The 23883-nt window shown below is 41.1% G+C and overlaps 1 protein-coding gene across 21 annotated transcripts in view; it reads left to right on the top strand.

The window, feature by feature from the left end:
- LOC142378640 (regulating synaptic membrane exocytosis protein 1-like) overlaps window positions 1–23883 on the top strand; it is a 95947-nt gene that overhangs the window by 13137 nt on the left and 58927 nt on the right. For 20 of the 21 annotated variants that reach the window (XM_075463374.1, XM_075463376.1, XM_075463377.1 and 17 more), the window contains exons 2-3: window positions 13933–14146; window positions 22145–22165. In XM_075463374.1, coding sequence (XP_075319489.1) covers window positions 13933–14146; window positions 22145–22165 — 235 coding nt within the window. The remainder of the gene's footprint in view (window positions 1–13932; window positions 14147–22144; window positions 22166–23883) is intronic. The other variant, XM_075463375.1, reaches the window with a different exon arrangement.

The raw sequence follows: 23883 nt of genomic DNA, 5'->3' as shown, positions 1-23883 counted from the left end.
ACCACTTAAAGCTATCTAAGGGGGTCGGATGAGAGGAGGAGTCACATTAGGACTAGCCTTCTTTTCATTTGTTTGTTTTTTATTCTTCTGCTCAACATGACCTTGTTATGCAATAAAATTACTTCGTTACAGTCCAGAATTAGAATTATTACCTTTTTAAGGGTGGGAAACCGTCCTGGTTAAATGTTGAAATACAGACTAGATTAATTTTATGGTGGGAAGGTTCACCGTTATTTTCCACACTGCTGTGGTAAAATGCAACTACTGCCTTACCAGCTTGGAACAGCCTGCACGAGATAAAATAACTCTCTGTTAGCTGAAAACTGAAGCAGTGAGCTCGTGACGAGTTGGCAGTTTATTGAATGTATTTTCAGTCACTTTCAGAAGATGTGAATAAGGATTGGTTAATGGTTAATACTGTCGACTCACGGTGAGGACGGACCTCTCTGTGTCTCTGCGGTAGTTTGAACCAGCAAACAATGAATTCACATGACTGACAAGCATCTATGATATAATATTACAGATATTCTCAATGATTAAAGTCATTCTTATAGAATTCTCTACATTTTCTTTGCATCTTCCTAAAAGATCTCTTCACTTTGCTTTGTTTGAGAATTAAAGCCCGGCTTATGGTGCAAAAACTGGTCTTATTCCCATTTATTTTAAGTTTGTGCATATTTCACATTCTGCTATAAGACTGGAGTGAAATATTAGGAGGTGGTTTGTCAAGATGCAGATGGCGATGCACATTTTCTGTAGAAGAAGACGTAGCAACGAGATTCTTGAGAGAAAAGTCAAACCTGACACATGATGAACAGATGTAGGAAAGATTTGATTTTTTAAATTATTTTCAAGTAGCTGAGCAGGTGCTTTAGCCACATGTTTTATGTCTTTTGTTAATACACATTTTGCACATTTTTGCTTTGTATTTTGTTGCTGTTTTGGGTTGAGATTGAATGAGAATGTGGAAAGTCCAGCTGATAAGCCGAGATTCTTCCAAAAAGTAAACATGTGTTGAACATTAATGGCCTGAATCTGTGCACTAAAGCAGCATGTCTATGTGTGAAGAGGTGTAGCTCTAATGCTGGATCCTGGAAGGAATGACAGCTGGGAATCAAACCCCATCCGGCCGCGGGGGATTGACCAGACTGTTTGAGAAGTTGCTGCCCTTTTGATAGATACACACTGGCCATCTGGGGGCTTTATTCCGCTCGCATTGTGACGTACTGTTTTACAGCCTTTTGACAGTGCAGGGAGCTAAACATGTAAAAGTTGTCATGGAGAAAATTGCAGCAGACAAACAAGAAAACAAAGATGTTTGCATTCGTTTAAGCTCCCATCTGTTGCTCTTCTCTCTAGTTTCTGATTCTTCTTGCCTTGAGATTCTTTAAGGAGTTACACATACAGTAATTTAATTCATTTCCCGTAAGACACTAATGCTTTTGCTTTTTTAAACTGAGTTTCCAGAAATGATCTATCTGTTCTTTTTCTGTCTCCCCTCTTCTTCCTCCACTTCCTCTTTCCATCATCCTGTCTTCAACCTCTTTCCATCATCCACTCCTCTTCTTCAGTCGTATTTATAGAGTAGCTCCGGATGCATCGGTTTCTCTCCTCTGCTGGTCTCTGGCCCACGCTTGTTTCCGACTTGGCTCTTTTTGTTCATCCTTTGCTTTTTTCGCTTGTTCCTCCTCCTCTTTCTCCTCCCTGCAGACGGCAGTTCGTCAATCCATCTCAGAAAGAGATGGAAAGACTTATGGGATTCTCTGTTACCTCTTCTTCCCGTCTTCTGTCTTTTTTCTCCCCCATGTCTCCTCTTCCTGTCTGCTCTCTTTCATTTACCTCCTCTGATCACTCTGCCTCCATCCCCAAGTCCCCCTCTACTTGCCTTCTCACAGCATGTGTCAACATGTCTTTTGTCTTTCCCCGGTCTCTAGCTCCATCAGAGACATTTTCTCTTGTGCCTCTCGGAGTGCGTGGATTATTGATCCAAAGCACAAAGAACTGTTTTGTTCTTCAAAGTAAAATCTCCAGAAAAGTGCCTGTTCATGTTCTATCTTGTCTTCTTTTTGCCAAACCCAACCTTCCACCTTCAGGAGTCCGCACATGTTGGAGTATATAATGCTATTATAAATTTAAAAGGAGCAGCATCTCTAAATATAGAGTAGATGTCAGGACATCGCATCTGGGTTTACAGCTCTGGTCCTGCAGCTTCTGTAACTCTTTCCACTTGCTAGGAGCTGCAGCCATTACCTGCTAATAACAAATAAAGATGGAAAAATATCATTGTGTGAGCAATAAGCAGACTGAAAATCTTAGAACTTCACCTTCAATTTGACACAAACTGTCCTTGGTGGTCTGCACATGCTCCAAAGTTCCCATTCCAGGCTTTTTATACATCTTATTTGTTGAGAAAAAGCACATGTATAAAATGCATAGTGCCGTAAAAAAACAAAATAGTAACAATTTGCTGCCAGATTAGTTAATTGAAGAAGATCTCCAATTGAATGATAAGATGGGCATACTCCACATGGCTTATTTCAACTGAAAATGACCTTATTCAAGTTGAGGAGATTAGAAAATGTTGTTTACATGGCAGTGTGTTATTCAGAGCGAGGTCTTAATCAGGTTGATATAAAAAGCCATCTCTTTAGTGCACAAGCCTGGGACTCTGGTGTGATCAATGAAGATATGCCCCATTTCATCTTGGCTGTGTTGGACCAATTACTGCACATACAAAAACAAATAAACAAACACATCTTCATGATGTTCTCACCTGCTGAAATGGGAAATTATTACCTCTTGTGGTCATGAGAGAAGTGCATGTGAATTGTAAAATCGGTCTCCTTAAGGGGGCCAGTGGCGATTAAAAAGAATGTATTTTACTGCAAAACATGCACTTTTTTAAACCCTAAACAAGTAGTTTTTATTTCTAACGCTAATCAAGGGAAGTGATCGGCTAAACCCAACCATGAAAACCGAAGTTTCATCGTAACGTGATGTGTGACCAGAACAGCAAAATGAGGGTGTTGGTGGCATTGTGAAAAGAATGTATTTTAGCCTGAAATGTGATCAGTTTCTAACCCTAACCAATTAATGATGCCGTCTAAACTCAACCAGGAAGTGATGAGTCTTTATGTGTAGTTATGTCATAAACTGAAGGTATCTCAGAAGTGAACAAGCCGTCATATGTTGATGACAATCTTACAACTTGAGATGGGAATTGTTAAGAATTTAGCAATTCCGATTCCATTATCGATATCGCTTTTCGGTTCTCTTATCGATTCTCATCCAGTTATATATAGTACAAATATTGTACAAATGGCTTTGGTTGCAGTAACACTTTAATTTCAAGTATGCAGCAACATTTTATCTATTTTCGCCTCTGTCATTTTACTTTTCTCTGCCTCGATGAAAGGGGAGCTACAGGTATGCGGGAGCCTGCCTCTGAGCCTGCCTCACTCTTGCAGTCCTCGTCAACTAAATGTTAATATCAGATGGAAATTATTCATACAGTATGTCGCTAACATTATTACAATCAACAAGACCTGGAAGTTTTACGTTACCTGCGACTTTTGAGACACAAGCTCTCCCGTGAGGTTCGCCGCCATCGCTTAGCAGCATGTCAAAGACTTTACATTCGTGCAAAGTAACTGCATGCTGTGTTGTCAAATGTTTCAGCGTGTTGGAGGTATTTCCCCCCTTTGATGTGATCACAGCTCTGCACGTGTTGCAACTGGCCCTAGTTTTGTCCTTTTTGGTGAAATATAACCAAACTTTATAGCGCTTCTGCCTCAACGCCATGTTGGAAACATTCTGAGCCAAAATACGAAGCGTGCACGTGACGTCATTGCGCAAATGCGTCAGACATTAGCAGAACCTATAAACCGGATCGTTAGGCAGGCAGATTAACGATTCCATGGAATCAAACTATTGGGAGCCGGTTCTATTTGAGAACCGGTTCTCGATTCCCATCCCTACTTACAGCACATAATGCTGCTTCAGGCTCCAGAGTTGCTATGTCCGCCTTTTAAAAGTGACTTTAGGCTCATCTTCCTTGAAGAAGATGATTGCTTGTTTTGGGCTCGTTTTCATAAAGGGGGTCGCCTGTTTCTGTGAGAAGATCTAGTAACACCGGCTTCAGTAGAGCTTTGTGCAGATCAAGATGGCAGCAGTAAAAAGAGGAAACTTTTAAGGTGAGTTGTTCCATGTTTGGAGGGATAGGAATGCATTTAAGACCTTGGATGTGTTAAGGTTTGGTGGTGAAAGACAGAAGAGCGGCAAACCGCAGGCTCGAGGAAACTAAACTGTTGGTTTATTTAAAAAACATTAAACCAGAGGCCCGAAAACTAAGCTGTGAAAACAAAAACCAAACTAAAGACAAACCAGATGGCGAGAATCTGACAAGCGATGAAACAAACTACAGAGAATAACCACGAAGAAAGTAACGGTGAGGATCTGACAATGAAAACCAAAGAGCATAAACACTGTAGGGAACTGATGAGTGAGCGACTGCAGCTGTAACACATTGAAATCAGGTGAGTGTGGAGCTGAGGACCAAACTGGGGAACTGAGGACGACTACTGCTGAGAACGTGGAGCAGAGTAAAGCAGAAACTAAACTGAGTACAGTTACCGAGGCGAGACAAAACTAAGAGGAAAGACAAAAGCAAGTATAACAATCAGAGAATAAATCCTAATTCAAACCGATAACTCAAAATACGAAGAACACAAACCAGAATCAAACAAAACACAGAAAAACCAAGACATAGAAATCAAGTCAGAAAACTCACAATCCCTAACAGGACATGCACAAACAGTGCAGTTGTATAGGGGGACATAATGTGGGGGAACCATTTAAATGGAAATATCAGTAACTCATGAACACACCATGACTGTAATAATATTTGGTTTAGATTCATTTTAAAGTTGGAGCATTGTTGTCCATGTACAACGAGCTGCTTTTTTTTAAAACCTTTTTGCGCCTTGTCCAGCTGGCAGTCTTCTGCAAGGCGTCGTTGGGAATCAGCTGATGAGACCAAAAATAGTCAAACACACAGTTTTCTCCTCCCCATTCTTGGCCAGTGTATTCATAGCGGTGCTAATTAACAACTCAACACCAACAACTGATGAAGACAGTGGAAGCAGAGATGGAGGGACTGAGGGAGAAAAGAGGACATGGGAGGGAAGGGATGCTTGGAGTTGCTGAGCTGAATTGTGCATGAGAGGCTCGAGGCATTGTCATGATCTGTGTCACTGTTTATAGTTGCATGTGTGTTTGGACACAGCTGGGCTGACCCACATCTGGCTCTATGTCCCTGCTCATCTTTAGTCCGGGTCTGGAGGGAGGAGACACTTCGGCTGGTTCACACCACACGGACCACATCCACATCTTTACCTGTGACTACATTTACATGCATGCTAATAACAATGCTATTACCACGGGTAAAATGTGTGCAGTTACTCTAAATCTGCTTTAGTTCTGAGCATGGTTTTCTTTTTTGTGCAACACAATGGGGGTATTCTCCTCTGGAGAGCTCAATGAGCACATGAAATTACATTTTGTGCCTCTTTATAATGTTGATGAACCATAAAAAAGTTGAGTTGAGATGACAGACAACCCATTATTGAGGCACTAGTAGCACACAATGGATCCCAGTTTCAGATTCATTGATTGACTGTCCTCCGCCCAAATATGACCTCATGGTTTGTTTGTTCAAGCAGGTTGAAACAATCTTTGAACACATTTGTAAAATATGCAACCACACGTGAACTATGAAAACAGCGTCCAAGAGGGTGACGATGGCGGTCACATTGTAAAAAGAATGTATTTCAGTCCGAACCGTGATCATTCTCCAACCTTAACCGAGTAAAGTGAGTGTTGTTGTGTTGTCAACTGAAGGTGAGCCAGACGGTTCTGCTCTAATCTGGAAACGCTTACATGAGTTACACCATTTTCTGCTTATAGGTTATATAGTTATAGGGTTATTTGGTCTGCAGGGTGTCATGATGGGTTGTATTTAAGGGCATTAAAGGAGCAAACAACCTACATGATCATATAAGTGTAGGACTTGTCTTCCGTTACATTTTGGTCATTATTAGGACACCTTCACTAATTGCTGGCACAGAGGTGGTGTCTACTAAAGCCTCGTTTCCACTATGCAGTCAGGTACGGGTCGGGTCGGTTCGTATCGGTACGATTCGGGTCGGGTAGCTTTGGGGTCAGCTTGCGTTCCCACTGTACAAAGGGGACCCTCAGGGGTGGGCGGAGAGCGTGCCGAAGCGTAAATAGCAAATAACTGCAAATGACAAATAACATCCATAATTTCGAACCACCTCCAAGCTTCTTCAGCTGAATGCGACACTGGCTCGCGGTCCGGTTGAAACCACTCTCTGCCATTTTTGCGGCGATCAGCTGGAAAACTTTTTCGTTTCGCACAGCGCCATCGAGCTCAACGGTACGGTAACGGTACGGTAACGGTACGGTAACGGTACGGTACGGATCGGTACGCTTTCCTGGTAATGGAAACACTGAAATAAGCGAACCGTTCTGAACTGACCCGTACCGGACTGCATAGGGGAAACACGCCATTAATGAGTCTTTTTATTACCCCAAAGTTGTTATGTTTTCCACTTGGTGGTCAAGTTAGCAATCAAATTATCCAGAGCTAATCTGTTAGCTGTTAGCTTACAGACAAGCAGTCTCCTCAATTGTAAGATGTGTTAAATCTGTACAATCTACTATTTTCTATTGCTTACATACATTTTTTGATACTTGAACATTAAGGAGACAAAACCACAGTAGCTGGTCAAGAGATTGTAACCAAATCTCTAAAAAACTCCAGATTGCATATTAATTTAGATACATCCAAGTGGCCAATAACTGCATGGCCTGATATTTAATCATGAAAACATTATTTAAACGAGGGAAAATGACACAAATTCACACCAATTCCTACATGCATATAATGATGTTCTTTGTGATCATGCACAGGAGACACATTTTTCTGACCATCAGCTGTTTTATTGCCCTGTATCCTTGTTTTTTCTTTGAAAACGGATGTGATCCCCTCAATATATTGAACAATTAGCTTCTATGTCATTGTGTTTATTGCACGATAGCTCCTCATCATCTGTGTTCCCACACATGTCTAAGAAAGTACTCCTTTCTGCTGCTTGAAAAAACAACTCTGTGGCGATTTCACACAGAAATGTGTCTGTAGCATGCACAAAATGCACTGTTTATCCAGTCGGGGTGGGGGGGTTCTCCACATAAGCCACTTGGAAGGCTGGTGACTCCACAGAAATATCATAGTGCTCCGTCATCTCCTGTGTTCCCAGGCATGGTGGCTGACCCCCAGGGAGGCAGCGGGCTCAGGCATGTAATCAATAAACACACAGAGGAGTGAACACAAAGAGCATGTCTTTCCCTGAGAGATGCCTCGCCCCCTGTCTGTTCTGAGGGATTTTTGTCCGCATGGCTGGTTTCACTCATGCATGTCCAGCCGAGTCGAGATAAAAGGCAGTGTTTATGGTTGGAGGTGAATATGTGCTTCAGACAACATGAATCCAGACTGTCACTTGTGTTTCCATCAACATTTCCATTTGGAAATCAGAAGAAAATAGTGGAAACGACAAAATTTGTACAAAAATGTACAGTCACGTCAGATGTTTTTTCTCTTAATTACACATTGGAATGGATGGAAACACGTGTTGTGATCAGTTTTCGAGTAACGAACATGTAACCTAGTTTGTATCCTGTCCTCTCAACCCTCAGCCGGTCGAAGCAGAAGGACATCTTCCCAAAGTCTGGTTCTGCTGGAGGTTTTCCTCTCCACTGTCGCCCATAGCAGCCAAACTAAATAGAATTACCATATGAACAAGAAACTGTACATTTTCGAAGTGACAGACGCAGAACCTGTAACCACAGACTCAGGATTATCAGTCCTAAATTAGTTTTTCACTATTTTAGGAACTAAGGCTGAGTAGCTGTTCAGCGCTTCAGAAACAGTGCAATGTCCCTTTTAGCCGGTTTAAGATTTGTCTGGAGTCACTGGCCAACACAGCTCAGTGAACAAGAGTTAAGCTTGTCTTCTTTTTGTTCAGATTTGAGTCATTTTAGTGACGGTTTACCTAAATGTCATGTGTCACACCTGCATAAACCCACTTCCCTCGATTAGCTGCCAAAGTGTTCTGCAAAATGTTGGACTGAGCCAACTCAAAGAGAGAGGTCCGAATATCCGTCATTGTTTTATTGCTTGAATAAAATGATTATTGATACAGACTGCTTATATTCACCTTATTACAGGGTTTACTCGTGCTAACTGAATGATGGGGAAGAGTTTGCTCCTCTGATCAGGAATCGATGTCCATGATTTTTCTCTAAAAGATTTTCAATTGTGTCGTCTCTAAATACTGCAAAGCTATTTGAGCTTCACACTGACAGATTTTCTGGATATACTCCAGAGGGGTTTACAGGAGAGAACAAAAATGATGACACTATTTGCTTTTGGAGTTCAACCAGCCAGCTCCCTGATAATAAAGGACTTGGGACACCGTGTTGAGGATATTCCCAGTACGATGCACGATAGAGTCATCAATCAATTAGGATTATTTTGTAGTTCTTTCAATTCTTCACAGCAGAAAAAAGTAATACCAGGTCTATCCAACATGGCATCAGCAGCAAAGAGAGTTTAATCAGCAGCTACAAGCACAGCAGACGGATCCTGACAGTTTCCAGGTGTCTTTCAGGATGTTAGAGGTGCAGTTTGATGCATGGCTGGCAAATACAAAGAAAAATACTGATATATAGAATGTTTCCACGATCCAGTTGACCCTGCATTCTTACTCATTATTGTTTACTGCTGTTTTTCAGAAAATTCACGGTGATTGGAAGCAAATTGCATTAACTTGTTAGATATAGTGTTGATTTGTGTGTAAGGTGGCTCTGAGCAGTCAAAACACATTCAACTGATGTGAGAAAATCAAACTTGGTCTGGTTGGAAAACAGATCTGGAGTCAGAGTGTAAATGTAACAGGCTTGTAAATGTCTCAAGTCTGGAAAATGAGTGAAATCACGTAAGAATGGGTGTGTGTTCCGATAAGAGTTGCTGCTTTCTGCCAATAGGTTGCTTTTCTCTTGCATGTTGATATGTCCAAATACATGTGGGACTGACTTTAACACAGACATCATACTCAATCAATCAAATATCATAGTATTTCCACGAGTTTGGACCTGATTCTTTGAGACGTTTACATGTAAAAATGGTAGGGCTGGGCAACGATTGAAATTTTTAATCTAATTAATCACATGATTTCCCTGATTAACCACGATTAATCGCATTTGTACGCAAAATCCAAAAATGAATTCAAAAGTAGTGTATTGCCTTTAGCATTTAGTTTTATTTTAAATGTACTGCCATATGAATGAAAGTGTCATAACATTTGTTGTGCAAACACACTTTTAACATCAGCATTTTTATGTAGTTTTTATGTAGAAGCCTCGCTCCACTGTCTGTTTCCTTGAATGACTTGCTGGTATCAGTTGTGTGTTTTGCCTTTAAGTGATATTTTAGACTGGAACTACTACGGTGATAAGACAATTCAACTTGGCAGTGTTTACAGATGACTTTGGTTCTGTCGACTCCGCCGTCTGGAAGAACTTTAAAATGAAAATGACAGAGTAGTCCATGTTTGGTGGATCCGTCGATTACTTTCTTTTCCGGTTCCGCAGCAGACAGCAACAGACTTTTACAAAATAAAAGCCTGTGAGCAACAGACTTTTACAATAATAAAATAAATAAAAATAAATAAATAAATAAATAATAATAATAAAAAAAACTGCATTATTGCACGATAAAATATTTATCGGCGTTAAATAATTTGCGAGTTAACGCGATAATAACGAGTTAACTTGCCCAGCCCTAAAAAATGGCTTATGGAACCTACTACTCGTGTGTCGTTCTCTTAGTGCCCGATAACATCTCCCATTTAGTCACTGACATTGATGAAAACGCACTGCATGACAAGTTGGATCCGAAGTAAAAAGTTATTCATCTGCATCGATTCATATTTTTATTCAAACTTTGCAAAAACTGACTGTGTTAAGTAGCTGATTGCTTCTAGCTGGTGACCTGTGACCTGATTATGTGGTGCATTTTAGCATCTTTCATCTCATTGTTTTGTTTTTGTCCCATAATTTAACAACTTTGCCCCAGCCTGTTTTTTTTTAACTTACTGTTGGCTACATCTATAACACCTGTTTGACTTACCTACATCAGTATTTTGCAGCTAGAAAGCCAGATATTTCCCCCATAATAAGACCCAGATAGCGTTCACATTTGGGCCTAATCTGTGCTGCTTTTGGCACTTATGGCACAGTTACTGTGCTGGCAAGTGTTATGTGGGCAAGACGTGACCCAAAGGTCACAAGCTGGGCCTAAATTGGGTTGTAGCATGTGTTGTATTGACCAGATCTGGCTCAAAGGTCATAAATCAGCTTTGATATGGACTACGGCGTTGTGATGGCCACTCTCATCCTGAGTCAACAAAAGAAAGCTGCTGATGTGGGTCATATACCATATTTTCTGGGTGTTGATTGAGACAAATATTTGAGTAAATTCTGGACTAATTTGCACCTTTAGCGCAGGTTTATGTCCGCTGAGGTCGGAATGTCAGTGGTTTCTTTTCAGTTTGTTGTGCTCAAACCAACCGAACGAAAAGAGCAGTTAAAGCAGGTTTGATAGCAGCAGGTAGCAGCTTTTGATTCTTTAACGTTGCTGGGATTTTATGTGGGCTGGTACAGAAGAGTCAGAGAGGATGAGCAGCTCCTCGCCTGCATTTATGGCTCTCGGCTGAGAGCAGAGATTTATTTCTAAGTCCCGAGCTGCCTGGCGCAGCCTAAATACTGCATCTCTGCTGACTGTGTGGAAACACAAGAAAAGACTGTTCCTCAGAACGGGAACAGCTGGTGCACTAACACCCACTGACACCCGGTGCTTGATGCCACCACGTTGCCACGACAACCGGCGCTGCACCCTCTGTTTCTGACAGCTGTTCCCATGGCGTCCGGGCTTGGCTCAGCCCCAGGCCTCCCATCGGCAGGATAGATAGCTTCTTGGGGTCAGGGGTCATTTGTATGACGTCGGTGCCGCGGCGGTGTCATGTTGTTTTAAGGGTTCTTTTTTCCAGCGTTCACTTATCATACTTTGGATAAATCAAAGCATCTTTTGGGTTAAACATTAGTGCACTTCAGGTTCATTTATCTTATTTCCTTTTAAAGCTATTTATACTGGTCTGTCCGACGGATGATCTATCTCAGTGACCACTTTATCTGTTCGAAGCCTCCTTTGTGAAGCACGGCCCGGACTGATCACGGATAATGAGCTCAGCATTGATGTAATGGTGTGAAATGATGCTATCATGGTGGAGTGATAATGTGTTTTTATGCTAACCTGCTCGACTGAACTTTAAATGGCCCTGGCTCTGCTGTATAGATTGCAACGTGGCTTTGATGTTGAGCCCCAAGGTTATTATTGTCTTCAGGCGAAACATTTGAACTCAAACAAAACAGGCCAAACACTTCATGCTATTTGAGTTTGAATACAGAAGCTGTTTCGTTCTATAAATTTGACTTAAATTTAGAAATACTTGTCATGATCGTCCCACATTCCACGTCACAACATGATTGTCCGCATTCCAGGCTTTTCTCCTTACCAGCTGATTGGCCAGACCGTCAGTCACCTCCCTGTTCCAACTGTGCATGTCTGCTGCTGCACTATCAGCCACAGATGGCTGGAGAGGCTCTGGTGAAGACACTCATTTCCTGGGAAATTTGTATCATTTCAACAACTTGTGAATTCTTTTAGAATCGGGGACTCCTTGGTGTTCTGTTTAAACGACTTGTTTATCACTGAGGACTGACGAAGACGGTCTTTTATTTTCCTCTGGAAGACATTCCAGTAAACGTTGCGGCACAGCATTGCTTCTGGACTTCAGATGGGACATGGTGGAGGATCGTTATCTGTTTGATTACTTGTATCAGAAAAAGCTGCTGACAACAGATCAGGAGTTATGTTTTCAGCCTGTTTCTCATCAAACAGCTGAGACCTACATCCGTGAAGACATGTCTGCTTTCAACAGACGCAGGTAAACACTGTCAACTGAATGGTTTTTTAAACTAAAAGTACCTAAAAGGTCCTTGATGCTGGATTCCAGTGTCCTAATATCCAGTAAGCTTCCAATTTGTTGATAGATTTACAGGAAATTGGTCATTTTAATTTGAACAAAAGTAAAGCAAAAAGTGCACGTGGTAAATTTCTCCATCTAAAGGTAGAGAACTGACAGCAGTTTCTTTAATGAAGGCATCTCTTACCTGTCTACAAACTAGACAAACGTCTTGAAGCACCCACCATTTTGATTGTCAAGAAAACAATAAATATAAATACAGAAGAAACAGAGTTTGTTCAGTTCTGAGCAGCTTTAAAGTGAATATCTGGTCTGAGCTCCTTTATCCTCCAACACAGCCTGAACCCTCTCAGACGAGCTTTCTGTCCTTTCTTTAAGGAGTCTTCAGGAATAGTTCTCCAGGCTTCTTGAAGGACATCCCAAAGCTCTTCTTTGGATGTGGGCTGCCTTTTGTTCCGTTCTCTGCCAACATGATCCCACACTGCTTCAGTAATGTTGAGCTCCGGGCTCTGGGGAGGATTCATCCCTCCATCAGACCTGTTGCCACTGATTTTCAGTCCACTTCTTGTGTCCTTTGGCACAGCTCAGCCTTTTCTCCCTGTTTCCCTTCCTTAAGAACGGCTTCTTGACAGCCACCCTTCCATGGAGCCCATTTCTGATGAGGCTTGGGCCAACAGCAGATGGATCAGCTGAAGGTCCAGATGCATCTCTCAGCTCCTGTGTCAGGTCTTTGCTGGATTTTTTCCTCTTTCTTAAGGACATCACTTTCAGATCCTGTTCATCTGCTGTAGATAGTTCTTTAGGCCTGACACTTCTTCTTTTGTCCTCCACTTGTCCAGTTTCCTCAAATGTTTTAAGGACACTGCACACCATGCTGAGATATGCCAAGTTTTCAGCTAACAGCTCTTTGGGAATCACCTTGTTGCTGCAGAAATCCTATTTTCTGTCTGTCAAACTGTGTTATCTTTGCTGTTTTTCACAGATGCAACTAAAGAAATGGGAACAAATGATGTGTCTCTGTGACAGGCTGCTGGTAACAAAGTGCCTGAAGATCCAATTTAAAATGGCTTCTTTGCTAAGTTGTCTGTTATGTGTGGACACAACACTGGTTCATCCCTTGAGTTAGGAGCCCTATTTTATATTTGAATGATTCATTAGTCAGAGTTAAGCTTAATAAAAAAAAAACCACACACATTCTTCTGAAAATGGTCGGTTACAAGAACTGGACTGAAAATGAGAAAGTAAACCCTTTTTCTATGATTACAAGGTCTGGCTGCTTGGAAACAAAATATAAATAAATGAGGTGTGGATCAACACTTTTGCACTGTAGCTCTCCCACTCAGCGAGACACTTAAAGGACACGTCTGTCTCCCTGCATGTCCGCCATGCTACGCAAATGCAGTATCGCTTCAACAGCTCTATTGAGGTAATGTTGTGGGTGTTTTCACGTCCTGATTTGCAATTCACACACAAGTTATTTCCATCACAGACAGGAAGCAGGATGAAAGGCTTTGAGCTCCAGAGCAGCAGACCGAGCTGAAGTTTAATTCAATGACTGTGTGATTTTATTTCAAAGAACCCTTTCAAGTGCTGCTCTAACTGTCGAACAGAAACGCTCCGTTGTTGTAAAAAAAAAAACTGAAGTATTCAAACATTCTTCCACGTTGTGTTCAGGTTCGTGTCAATAACATTCCACTAAAGGTTCCCACGCCGTAGCTAAACTTCTACTTCTTTCTACCTCTGTCCTCAGGACGCTGCACCAGCAGTTCGAGAGCTACAAACAGGAGGTGCGTCGCATCGGGGCCGAGACGCGGCGTCAGCAGACACAGCAGAAGGACGACGCACCCACCTGTGGTATCTGCCGCAAGACCAAGTTTGCCGACGGCTGCGGCCACCTCTGCTCCTACTGCCAGACCAAATTCTGCGCTCGATGCGGAGGACGGGTCTCCCTTCGCTCCAACAATGTGAGAATCTCAAGCACTGGCCTTCCCACTTTTTCTTCCTCCCCTTTCACACTCACCTCATTCTTGCTGTAGATGATGTACAGCTGGCTCCTCTGCTTCCGCGTCTTGTCTCTGTATGCATTTCCTGCTTCCTTGCCACACTTTGGTGAGGCCAAAGTGTATTGGAAAACCTGCTTGGCTCCTGTCACAGCCCCTTTGAGGCTTGCTATAAGTCTGAGGCTTTAGTGTTGTGGAATGTTTATGAATTAAAGCACCGTAGCTCACATGAACATGAAAGCACATCAGTTATAGCATCTGTGTTGTCCCGTGTTTCCTGCGACTGCACTGTAGCCATTAAAGTAAGCATGTCAGCCTGTGGTTGTGCTGCTTCACTTGAGCAACAGGACAGCGAGGAAAAGACAAAGATGGTATCCATGTTCTGATAGCATCTTACCAGATTTTATCCTCTGATTCTCAGTTTGCTCCAAATTCTTTAGTCTCATCTAAAAAAATGTCTCCAGTACAATGATTTCCAGTGAAAAGCACAGACATTGTACCTCACGAGGAAAAGTACATTTAACCATAATTGTATGAAAATGAGTTTTGGCTCACACTGAAGATTAAGTGGACAGTGGAGCTATAATTCAAGCCATCAGCTCTCCTCTCCATTCAAGGATAATTGTTCTTAAAACTTCAAATGGAACATTGACTACTATGTTTCAACTAGAGAAGGGATGAAATTGGAGAAGAGTTGGACGCCAGGAGGCGGGTAAAACAAAGAGCAAGGCCGAAACTGCATCATCCTGATTGGGTGGATTGGGACCAGGACTCATGGGACCAGGACTCATGGGACCAGGACTCATGGGACAGGGACGACACACCTTGAAAACATCTTCACCCCAACATCAAGTCTGTTGAGCCATTGAAGCAGGCTGGCAGGAGTGCAGTTGCCTGGTGGATGAAATGATAAGGACCAGGGTAGTTTGATTGTGGTGGAGCCAATCTGGAAAACTGTGATCCACCACCTAGCTGCGGACAAAGGCCTGCTGTGGCAGCAGGGGGAAGTGACCAGAGCTCCAGATAGCAGCGAGTATCTGTCGTGACGGGGTGGGTTGGTAGGACACGGATGCGGACTCAGAGGTGTAAGGCAAAAAAGACTGGGCTTTTATTCACAAAAACAAAGTTAAAAAAAAGGCGCGACTGAGCCAGATGACAAAAAAAACTTAACTGTGGGACAAAAGACATAAACATGGCTATGACTAATGAAAACAAAAGACTTGGCATGATACATGAAAAACACTTATCTTGGGTACGAGGCCTCGTGGCATGAGGGGTGAAAATCAGGGAAAAAGGATTTCACAAAATGAGAGGGGAGCCTGGAAACTAAATAGGGAACTGGGAGTGATTGGTGACTGAGTGCAGCTGGGGACAATGACAAACAGGTGACGTGAGTGAAACTAACGAGCAAACAGAAACTGTGGGGAAGGCAATGGCAAACTATATACAAGACATGAACCTAAAACATAAAGCAAAACTAAAAACATGGGGAAAATCCCATGGGCGTGACAGTATCTACTTCAGGAGACCCTGCGAGGGGAGTGATGGAGGGTGGGCAGCTAGAGCTAGGAGCCCAATGACCATCCACCTCTGCTGTGTGCCACCAATCAAATGGACCCTCAGCATTATATATCCAGGATACATCTCTAACTTCAGGCTTAATTCTGTTGTTTTATCATGTAATAATCCCGACAAGCACACTGAATCATGAAAAGTACACTTTGTCGTTGTGGTTGTTGGGCAACTTCAGGGTTCGATAGTGCAGCTACAACTTAGAAATTAGCAGTCTTTGGGACAGCCCTGGCTCTTAGTGCCAGGCCTTGAAGATTTATTTGCTTATATATTAACTCTACAGAGAGGGGAAGAAATACCAACACCAATAACATGCAAAAAAATAAATCATAAACATGGTAGATAATGATTATAGCGCAGGAAGGAATGTTGCTTCTGTAAATATATGGTCATCAAAGTATTCAACAAGATGAAGCTAAAGTCAAATAAATTAATAAATAATGTTGATATTTTCAACAAACTCACTGGTTGATTAGATTTAGGCATCGCAACTACCTGAGTTTGTTTACATAATTTCTTGGTAAGGTTTAGGCCCTAAAACATCTTGGTTAGGTTTAGGAAAAAACTGCGTACAGGGTCATAATGTTCATCTCGCATATCTGATACTGACACAGAAACAGTTCATCTCATTATGTTTCCTGCACTCATTTGTGATGCCGGGGGTCTTGAGAAAATAGAACAAATGTTTATAACTTATTAAACACTGATATGACAGCTCTACCAAATTTGGTGCAACAATGCAGCTTTTACAGCAAATCCCACATTTTTTGACATTAACAGAAATGTATTCCAGTTCAAGAAAGTCCTCCTTCCCAGAACCTGCTCTTGGCATATGTCGTGTACGTGGTTGCAGGCAAATAAGAACTGTAAATACCTTCAAAGAATATGTGACGTCTAGTAGTCACGAGAGCAACTCTGTGTGTGAAAATAGTGCCACGACGTCCATGAATTGTAAAACAAATGTATTTTATTTAACCCCAAACAATTAGTTGGGATTTCTAACTCGAACCAAGTGATACAGCCTAAAAGCCAACCAGGAAATAGCAATCTCCTTGTGACATGTGTTTACACGTAACTATGGCAACCTGTAAAATGGCATCCATGGTGACAGTGGCACTGTAAAAAGGAATGTATTGTAGCTCAACCCTCAAACCGTGATTGTTTTCTGAGTGTACTGCAGCAATGTTATTGCCTCAACCCAACCAGGCAGTAAGAGAAGTGTTGTAGTGCCGTTGTGTTATAGTGCTGCACGATCCAACATTTGGATCGGATATCGGTACCGATATCGAAAGAAAATTCAAGATCGGGTATCGGTGACAATGGGCCGATCAATGTCGGCCGTTTCTTTTTATTTATTTTTTCCCTTGTGGCCTTCTGCCCCCTCTAGTGGTAAAAAGAACTTGTTAAGTTGGGACTACCTCTGATTTTTTTTTTTTTTTTAGTTTTTACCAAGCTGGAGAAGCTATTATTTTGTTCAGATGCTTTTGTAATGGATGTTTAATTCTCATTTGCACTAAACTATATAAAGAGCTGATTGCTATTTATTTTGAAAGTCTACCAACCAAGCTAGTGAAGCTATTATTTTTCAGCTCCTTTATTCTTTAATATTTTGTTTTACATTGGATTTTGAATCCGTAATTGCACTGTATATATAACCAGTTCCACTTGTTATATTTTTATGGTTAAGATTGTTTTACTGCTGCACAATTATTAAATAAATAAGTAATTCCGTACATTTTTATCTGTTTATTTGATTCTTAAAAAAATAGGAAAGAAATGTTTAAGTCAAGTCTGATGTTGCCTTGCATAAAAAAATGATCCCAGTCTTTTCAACACAATGAAACTTATTGTTTGTTACCATAATTCGGCGCTGTTTTGTGTATTGGTATCAAATCGGTATCAGCCGATACTAAACCTCAGATACTGTATCGGTATCGGAGGTGAAAAAAGCGGATCGATTCATCCCTATTGTGTTATTGACAGGAAGTATGTTGGTCGCCATCTCACATAAAACAAAGACCCATAGTTGAAAGCTGCTCCATCCAGCCAGCCCTCCTTCCTCCTTATTAGGGCTTTGTGGCTTGTTGACATCAGCTCTGACATGGAAATGCTTAAATGAGGCATATTTCTGTATAAAATGTAATTATGAGTCTTATCAGAAGGTATGAACAACAGATAAGACTGTTTCAGAGGACTGGCTGTTTATTTCTGTAGCTGGTTATTGTATGAAGAATTTTCATATATTTATGAAATACATTGATACATGAAATACATACTTTTCATATGCCAAACGGCCCAGCACCAGTACTGTGACACATTGAAGGTTCTATAATTTTTCCTGTTTTTTCACAAATACTAGAACTTCACTTCCCAGTGCAAAGGGCTAACTTAAAGGTGGGGTAGGGGTTCTTTTTCTGGAGCATTTTTTTTACATATTGCTTGAAATACTCTTCACACCCCCATTGCAACCAATTAATTAAAAGTTTTGACACAAAAATGAAAAGTTTTAGTGGCCTCTAGAACGTACAATCTAGGAAAAACACTATCCAATCATACTGAACGATGATTTGATTCTGATGCCGTCTATCAAACTGCAATCTGCTCCTCCCTCCCCCTCCTTCCCCCTGTGCGCGTACCCTACTTCGTGAACAAATTATGCGTGCCCAGAAGCTTGGCAGGAAGCTAAACTAGAGCCAGCTCGGCTAGCACCTAGCATTATTAAACGTATAGTTAGCATAAACAAAATACTAAATGCGGCAACGATCGATGCTTGCTGTCAGAACAGCGCTCGTGCACCTTCGTGCACCTTCGTGCTCGTGCGCGTTCATGTACTCTAGAGGCGTGGCTTCGGGGGGAAAGTGAAGAAAAGGGTTGGGACTTTTGACCTGTGTATTTTCAAAATGCAGCTTCGCTGGACTCAAAATCCAGGATCTCCTACCCTACCTTTAAGCTAACAACACACAAAATACACTGATCGGCTTTATTTATACATTGCAAGTTTTATTTAGTGAAAATCACCCACCATATCCCTGAATTATAAACTTTAATTTGATCCAGATTGGATGAGTGTGGCTTCCAACCATTAACCAAACATGTTTACGCTATTTTAAGACCCGGCCTTCTTCCATCCAAGCTTTCTCTGGGCTCCCTTCCAACCTTAAAGAGATGCCTCCCTTCTGCTTACTTTACCTGAATATGGGCCCTCCACCCTTGGCCCGCTGATCCCCAATCTGTTCAGTATCCGCCCATCCCAGCTGGGGCTGGACTCACACTGGCACCGCACACATGCAGACCTCAAAAGGCAGTCGGGGGATAAAGATAGTATTCCTGCTGGCAAAACTGGAATATAACTTCAACAGGCAACTAGCTGCGATGTAGCAGTGAGGAGATGAGACTAACACGATCTATAAATAAAACAAATCAAGCAAATTACTTATTTGAAGGGAAATTGTGCTCAAAATAACGTCAGTCAATATAACCTTTCTGAATAATTAATGTTGTGATATAGAATACAATAGCATAAGATTGTAGAGACTAAATAATTAATGTGAATGAGTGTGTTTTGAATCTGTCACTTTCAATGAGTGGATTAATTTCAGGATAACTTCTGATGAAACAAGTTGATTTAGCAAAATTTCTTGCTTGTATTTGTTACATTATTCATTCATCTAAATCAAATCTTAGTTTTCAGATTCAGTTGACAGTTAAACCCATAACTCTACGGGAGGGACACGGGAACACAAACGTGTAACTTGTGCTCTATTTCGTTTCTCTTGGTGTGTTAACAGTAGTGTGTGTAACGTGTAGGAGGGACGATGAGCTGGAAGAAACGCTGCTCTGATCTTGGCAGTGTTGGGCCGTTCGACCTGCCAAGCAGAATAACAGTGTTAACACAGTGTGAGCATTGTTCCGTTTAGAAAAAGACCACAGTGGGATAATCTTCTGCTCATCAGTTAAACACAATGCTTTCTTCCAAGTAGCAGGTAGTCTTTAAAAAGTACATTCACACGAGAGAATAAATAATAAGAGCTTGCACGATCAGGTGAAATCTGATGAGTTTCAACTTGTGCATAAGAGTAATGTTAAAATCAGTCAGTTAAAAGTCCTGTTTACCTCCTGTGGTTTCTTCCATTTGTTTATTATGATTTTGAAATATCTGTCACAGAATTAGTTACCTTAAAGAATAAAACTTGTTTCAGACATGGCAGCTGTTCGACTCAGCTCGATGTCTTACTGCTTACAAGGTTTGATGAAGATGCATTTACTTATCTCTCTGAACACAGCACAAGTCTGAACTGTGGTCTCACGGCAAAACCAGAATGGCAACTTGGACCGATTGATTTGTGTCCACAGACGATATTTTTGCTTGGTTTGCTTGGTTCTCATGAAACAACTGTTGCATCACATTCGGCTGGTGAAAAAGTTTGGAGGTCAAGGCAGTTGCACTGTGGGACTGTCAAGATGAGGAACAGTTCGACTCACTTGGTGAAGATTAGGTATTAAAAAGTACTTTGTTTAAGGCAAGGGGAAAAAAACGTGGCTCGCAGACACTGTAATAACTGTGAGCTTCATCACAGCCTGGATTCAAATCCCAACTAAACATAAAAAACATGCTGGACACATGAACCAGACATCCTGGAATCCATAACTTTGAACGTAATGCTGGTTTTATAATGAAATATGCTTCTGATTCTTAGTCTAAATTAACCCTTGTGAGTAAAACACCAGAGTTCATTATAACATTAACTGCTTATTAAGGTTAAACGTGTAGAAAAGTGTTATTTTCAGTTTTACTCAACCACAGTGCGCTGATTTGATCAATTGTGAATCACATTTTGGCGATATGACGTGTCAGAAAATGGAAGTATGTTTCCGATCTCCCAGAAACTGCAAATATTGCACGTGCACTGTGGCTTCCTCCATCCCTGCTGTGGAACATTAAGGTAAAAGTGACCAAATGACAGATTTATGAAGCCATTATTGTTATATATCTCATGTCATATTCGGGTTTTCATATTCACTTTACAGTTTTTAAAGAATATTATACAACTAAGATAATAACAACTTACTGAAGTACCTTAAAATGTACCAAAGATAATTCACGTGAACAAACAAGCCAGTTGTTCTTATTAAATAAAGTTCTTATTCTTACAACATACAGCAGGATTGTACTTGCACAGGAATCTCAACAATGAATCATTATTACTTATTGTTCTGTGGTTCTGTCCTGCAGAGTATATCATATCAACAACTCACATATGGCTTGATGACTTTAAACCAAAATAGACTTATTAATCTGTCATTGAACTTAAATTTAATTTATACGTATCAGATATAATAGTTAATAATTATATTAATTTAGCCCTATTATTAATATCTCGTGCTTTCCTAACAGCATACATGTAAATATCGGAAAATGAATATACCTTGACGCATTTTTAATGGCCATGCCTTTCTAAGGCTGAGGTTTAGGGAGGTTAAAGGTTGCAGAGGAATGTGCTTCATGTTGCCTATCGTGTGCTGAGTTCCTCTTGGTCCTGAAGAGTCGTAACATACCCTGATGTTGTTACAAGTCCCGCTAAGATCACACCAAGCTGGCTCATGCATGTCGCTTCAGCGATCCTCACCCACATTTGCATACTGTTGTCTCCTCCACCCTCAGTCTCTGAATATGATGTATGTGTAACAATTCTGCAGAATGTAATTAACAAATGTTTGCAACACATCCTCTGTCCCTTTCCCTTGTTTTTTGCCCCTTCTTTTGCCAAAATCTATCCATATCACAAAATTTCCCTCCTCTGCATCTCTATTTCTTGCATCTTTTACTCTATCACATTTGCTCTCCTTTCTCCACTCCCTTCTTCACTTTTCTTAATTCTTACTGCTACCTGGACTGCATGCCACAAAGGAGGACAAAGTGGTTAGCATCTTTTTTTTGTGTTCTCACTGTGCTCGTGATTGTGATGTTTGTGCCACCTGACGGTTAAAATAAGTGCCGGCTGCTTTCAGAGCCGTGGCTGAAACCTCTCATGGGTGTTAAAATGTTGATTTATATCCTGGAATGGTGGTGGTTAAATATTAATGTTCCGTTTTTTTTCCATGTTGCCTGGTGTATAATTTCCTAGCTCAAAGAAAAAGTGTTGGAACATGATCAGATGCTAGAGGGTGATCTATCAGAGTGGAACGTAGCCAGTGTTTGCACAAATCCACCTATAGATTACAGACTTAACTGAGCAGTGGGAGTCCCTGTTAGTTCAAACAGTTTTGTCATGTCTCTGAGCATTTTCTATCCTCTCTGGGTTGGAGACACCTGAGGCTGTTGTGATTTACAGCAGCTTTTTTCTCCATGACTAACCCTGTCTTCATTGTTTGTCTCCCTACCCTGCAAAGTGTCTCATAGTGAAGGACAGGGTAAGACCTGCTAGGTGATGGATTTTTCTGCATGGGTCACTACTATTTTCCCCTCCCTCCACCCTTGGGTCTGTGCTCATTCACAGTATCAGAATAGTAATTCAGAGCCAGTGTCAGTTTTTTTGCCTTGTGCATCATTGTTGATCACTAATTCTGAGAATGAATGCAGACCCTGAAAATCAACTGGCAGGCAGTACAAGCATGAGCCATAACAGGCTGTCTGCAGGGGCGTCTAACCCTTCTGACCCATCCTGACCCTTCTTCCTATGGCTCTAGGCATGGCTGTCCTGGGAGGGGACAGCAGATATTCTGATAAACCGAATTTGGAGATTGCCATTACAACTGGCATGTACATAAGACAGTTTTTTACCCTCCAGATTTTGTATTTGAATGCATAATGAATACACACATGCCTGTGCATGCTTTCCCTGCCTGCTTGTTAGAGACCAGATCAGCCTTGCCATGGGGAGACGGGAGGGGCCCAGAAATATATGTGTTCCACTTCGTCCACTTTCCCTTTCTTGCTTGGTCTATGCAAAATGTTTCCAAAGTGTTGCTCCTGCTGAGCCCTGTTTCATTCTATAAAAAGAGTGTAGAGGAGTGACTTTAAGTTATTCTACACTTGTCAGAGAGAAGATTAATTGTTTAACCAGGAAACTACATCCAATTTAAAAGTTCCAGTGTGTAAGGACAATCTATTGGCAGTAATGCAACATCATCTTTTATTATAGGTGTAGGTAGCACAAAAATCTGAATGTGAAAATTTTTTTGTTTTGTTTTGATTATCTTGGATCAAGCTTTTTATATCCAAAGATTGCCCACCTTTCCTCAATGCCCAAAATTCAACAACGAAAAGAAGTTACACTCGTTTGGGGTATTCAGTTGGTTGCAGTTTGTAATGTTTGCTGCTGGATGATACATCATATGCACTGGGCCTTTGAACCGTACAAAAATCATTAAAGAAAAGAGAAACACTGTGTACCCAAGGCTGTGCTGCATATGCTGTTGATATATAATCAAGCAATTCCTCCACATTTTGCAAACTTTGTTTAAATGTTTCCTGCTCCTCACCAAACATCAATTATCCAGTCATAGCATAGTAACTTCAGACATAGGGCAGGCTAAAGATTGAGATGTTGTGTATGTTACTTTAGGGGGAGCAGTACTTTGCGCATGAAAACTACTTCAAGAGCAACCTGAGGGCGCAGAATTAGCACATAGCTAATAGGACATTAGCATATCTGCTCCAATAGGCTATAAGCTGCAATTGTAGCTAACCTGATAGCAAAAATTATTAAAGGCAAAGGCTAAGCGTATAATAAAATAACTTCCTAAAAGTTTGTGTTACACCAAAACAGAGGCACATTAATCGCGAAAATATCCATAACAGTCATGGTTGCTGTCTCAGATTTAGCATGCAATCAACTAAGCCAGCTAGCTTGTGCTCATGTTAGCAACCCACCACAGAATTAAAAGTTAATAGTGACATAGGCTGAATAGTGCTTATTCTAGAACATTACCAATATATTGTTAGGTTTGCCAAACATAAGTACCCATGGAAATACCTTTTTCTACTAGCTTTAGGTTACATGGTTATTAAGTGCATGACTGTGTTACATCCTACACAAGACTGTCCTTAAATGAGAAACTGGACCCAAATGTAAGATTGAGCAGACAGGAAGCAAGCAATGTCAGAACTCATAGTTTATACTAAAATG

The sequence above is a fragment of the Odontesthes bonariensis genome, chromosome 4 (genome assembly GCF_027942865.1).
Source record: "Odontesthes bonariensis isolate fOdoBon6 chromosome 4, fOdoBon6.hap1, whole genome shotgun sequence".
NCBI classification, from domain to species: domain Eukaryota; kingdom Metazoa; phylum Chordata; class Actinopteri; order Atheriniformes; family Atherinopsidae; genus Odontesthes; species Odontesthes bonariensis.
Note: the sequence above shows the minus strand (reverse complement) of the source record. Positions and strands in the feature narration are given on the sequence as shown.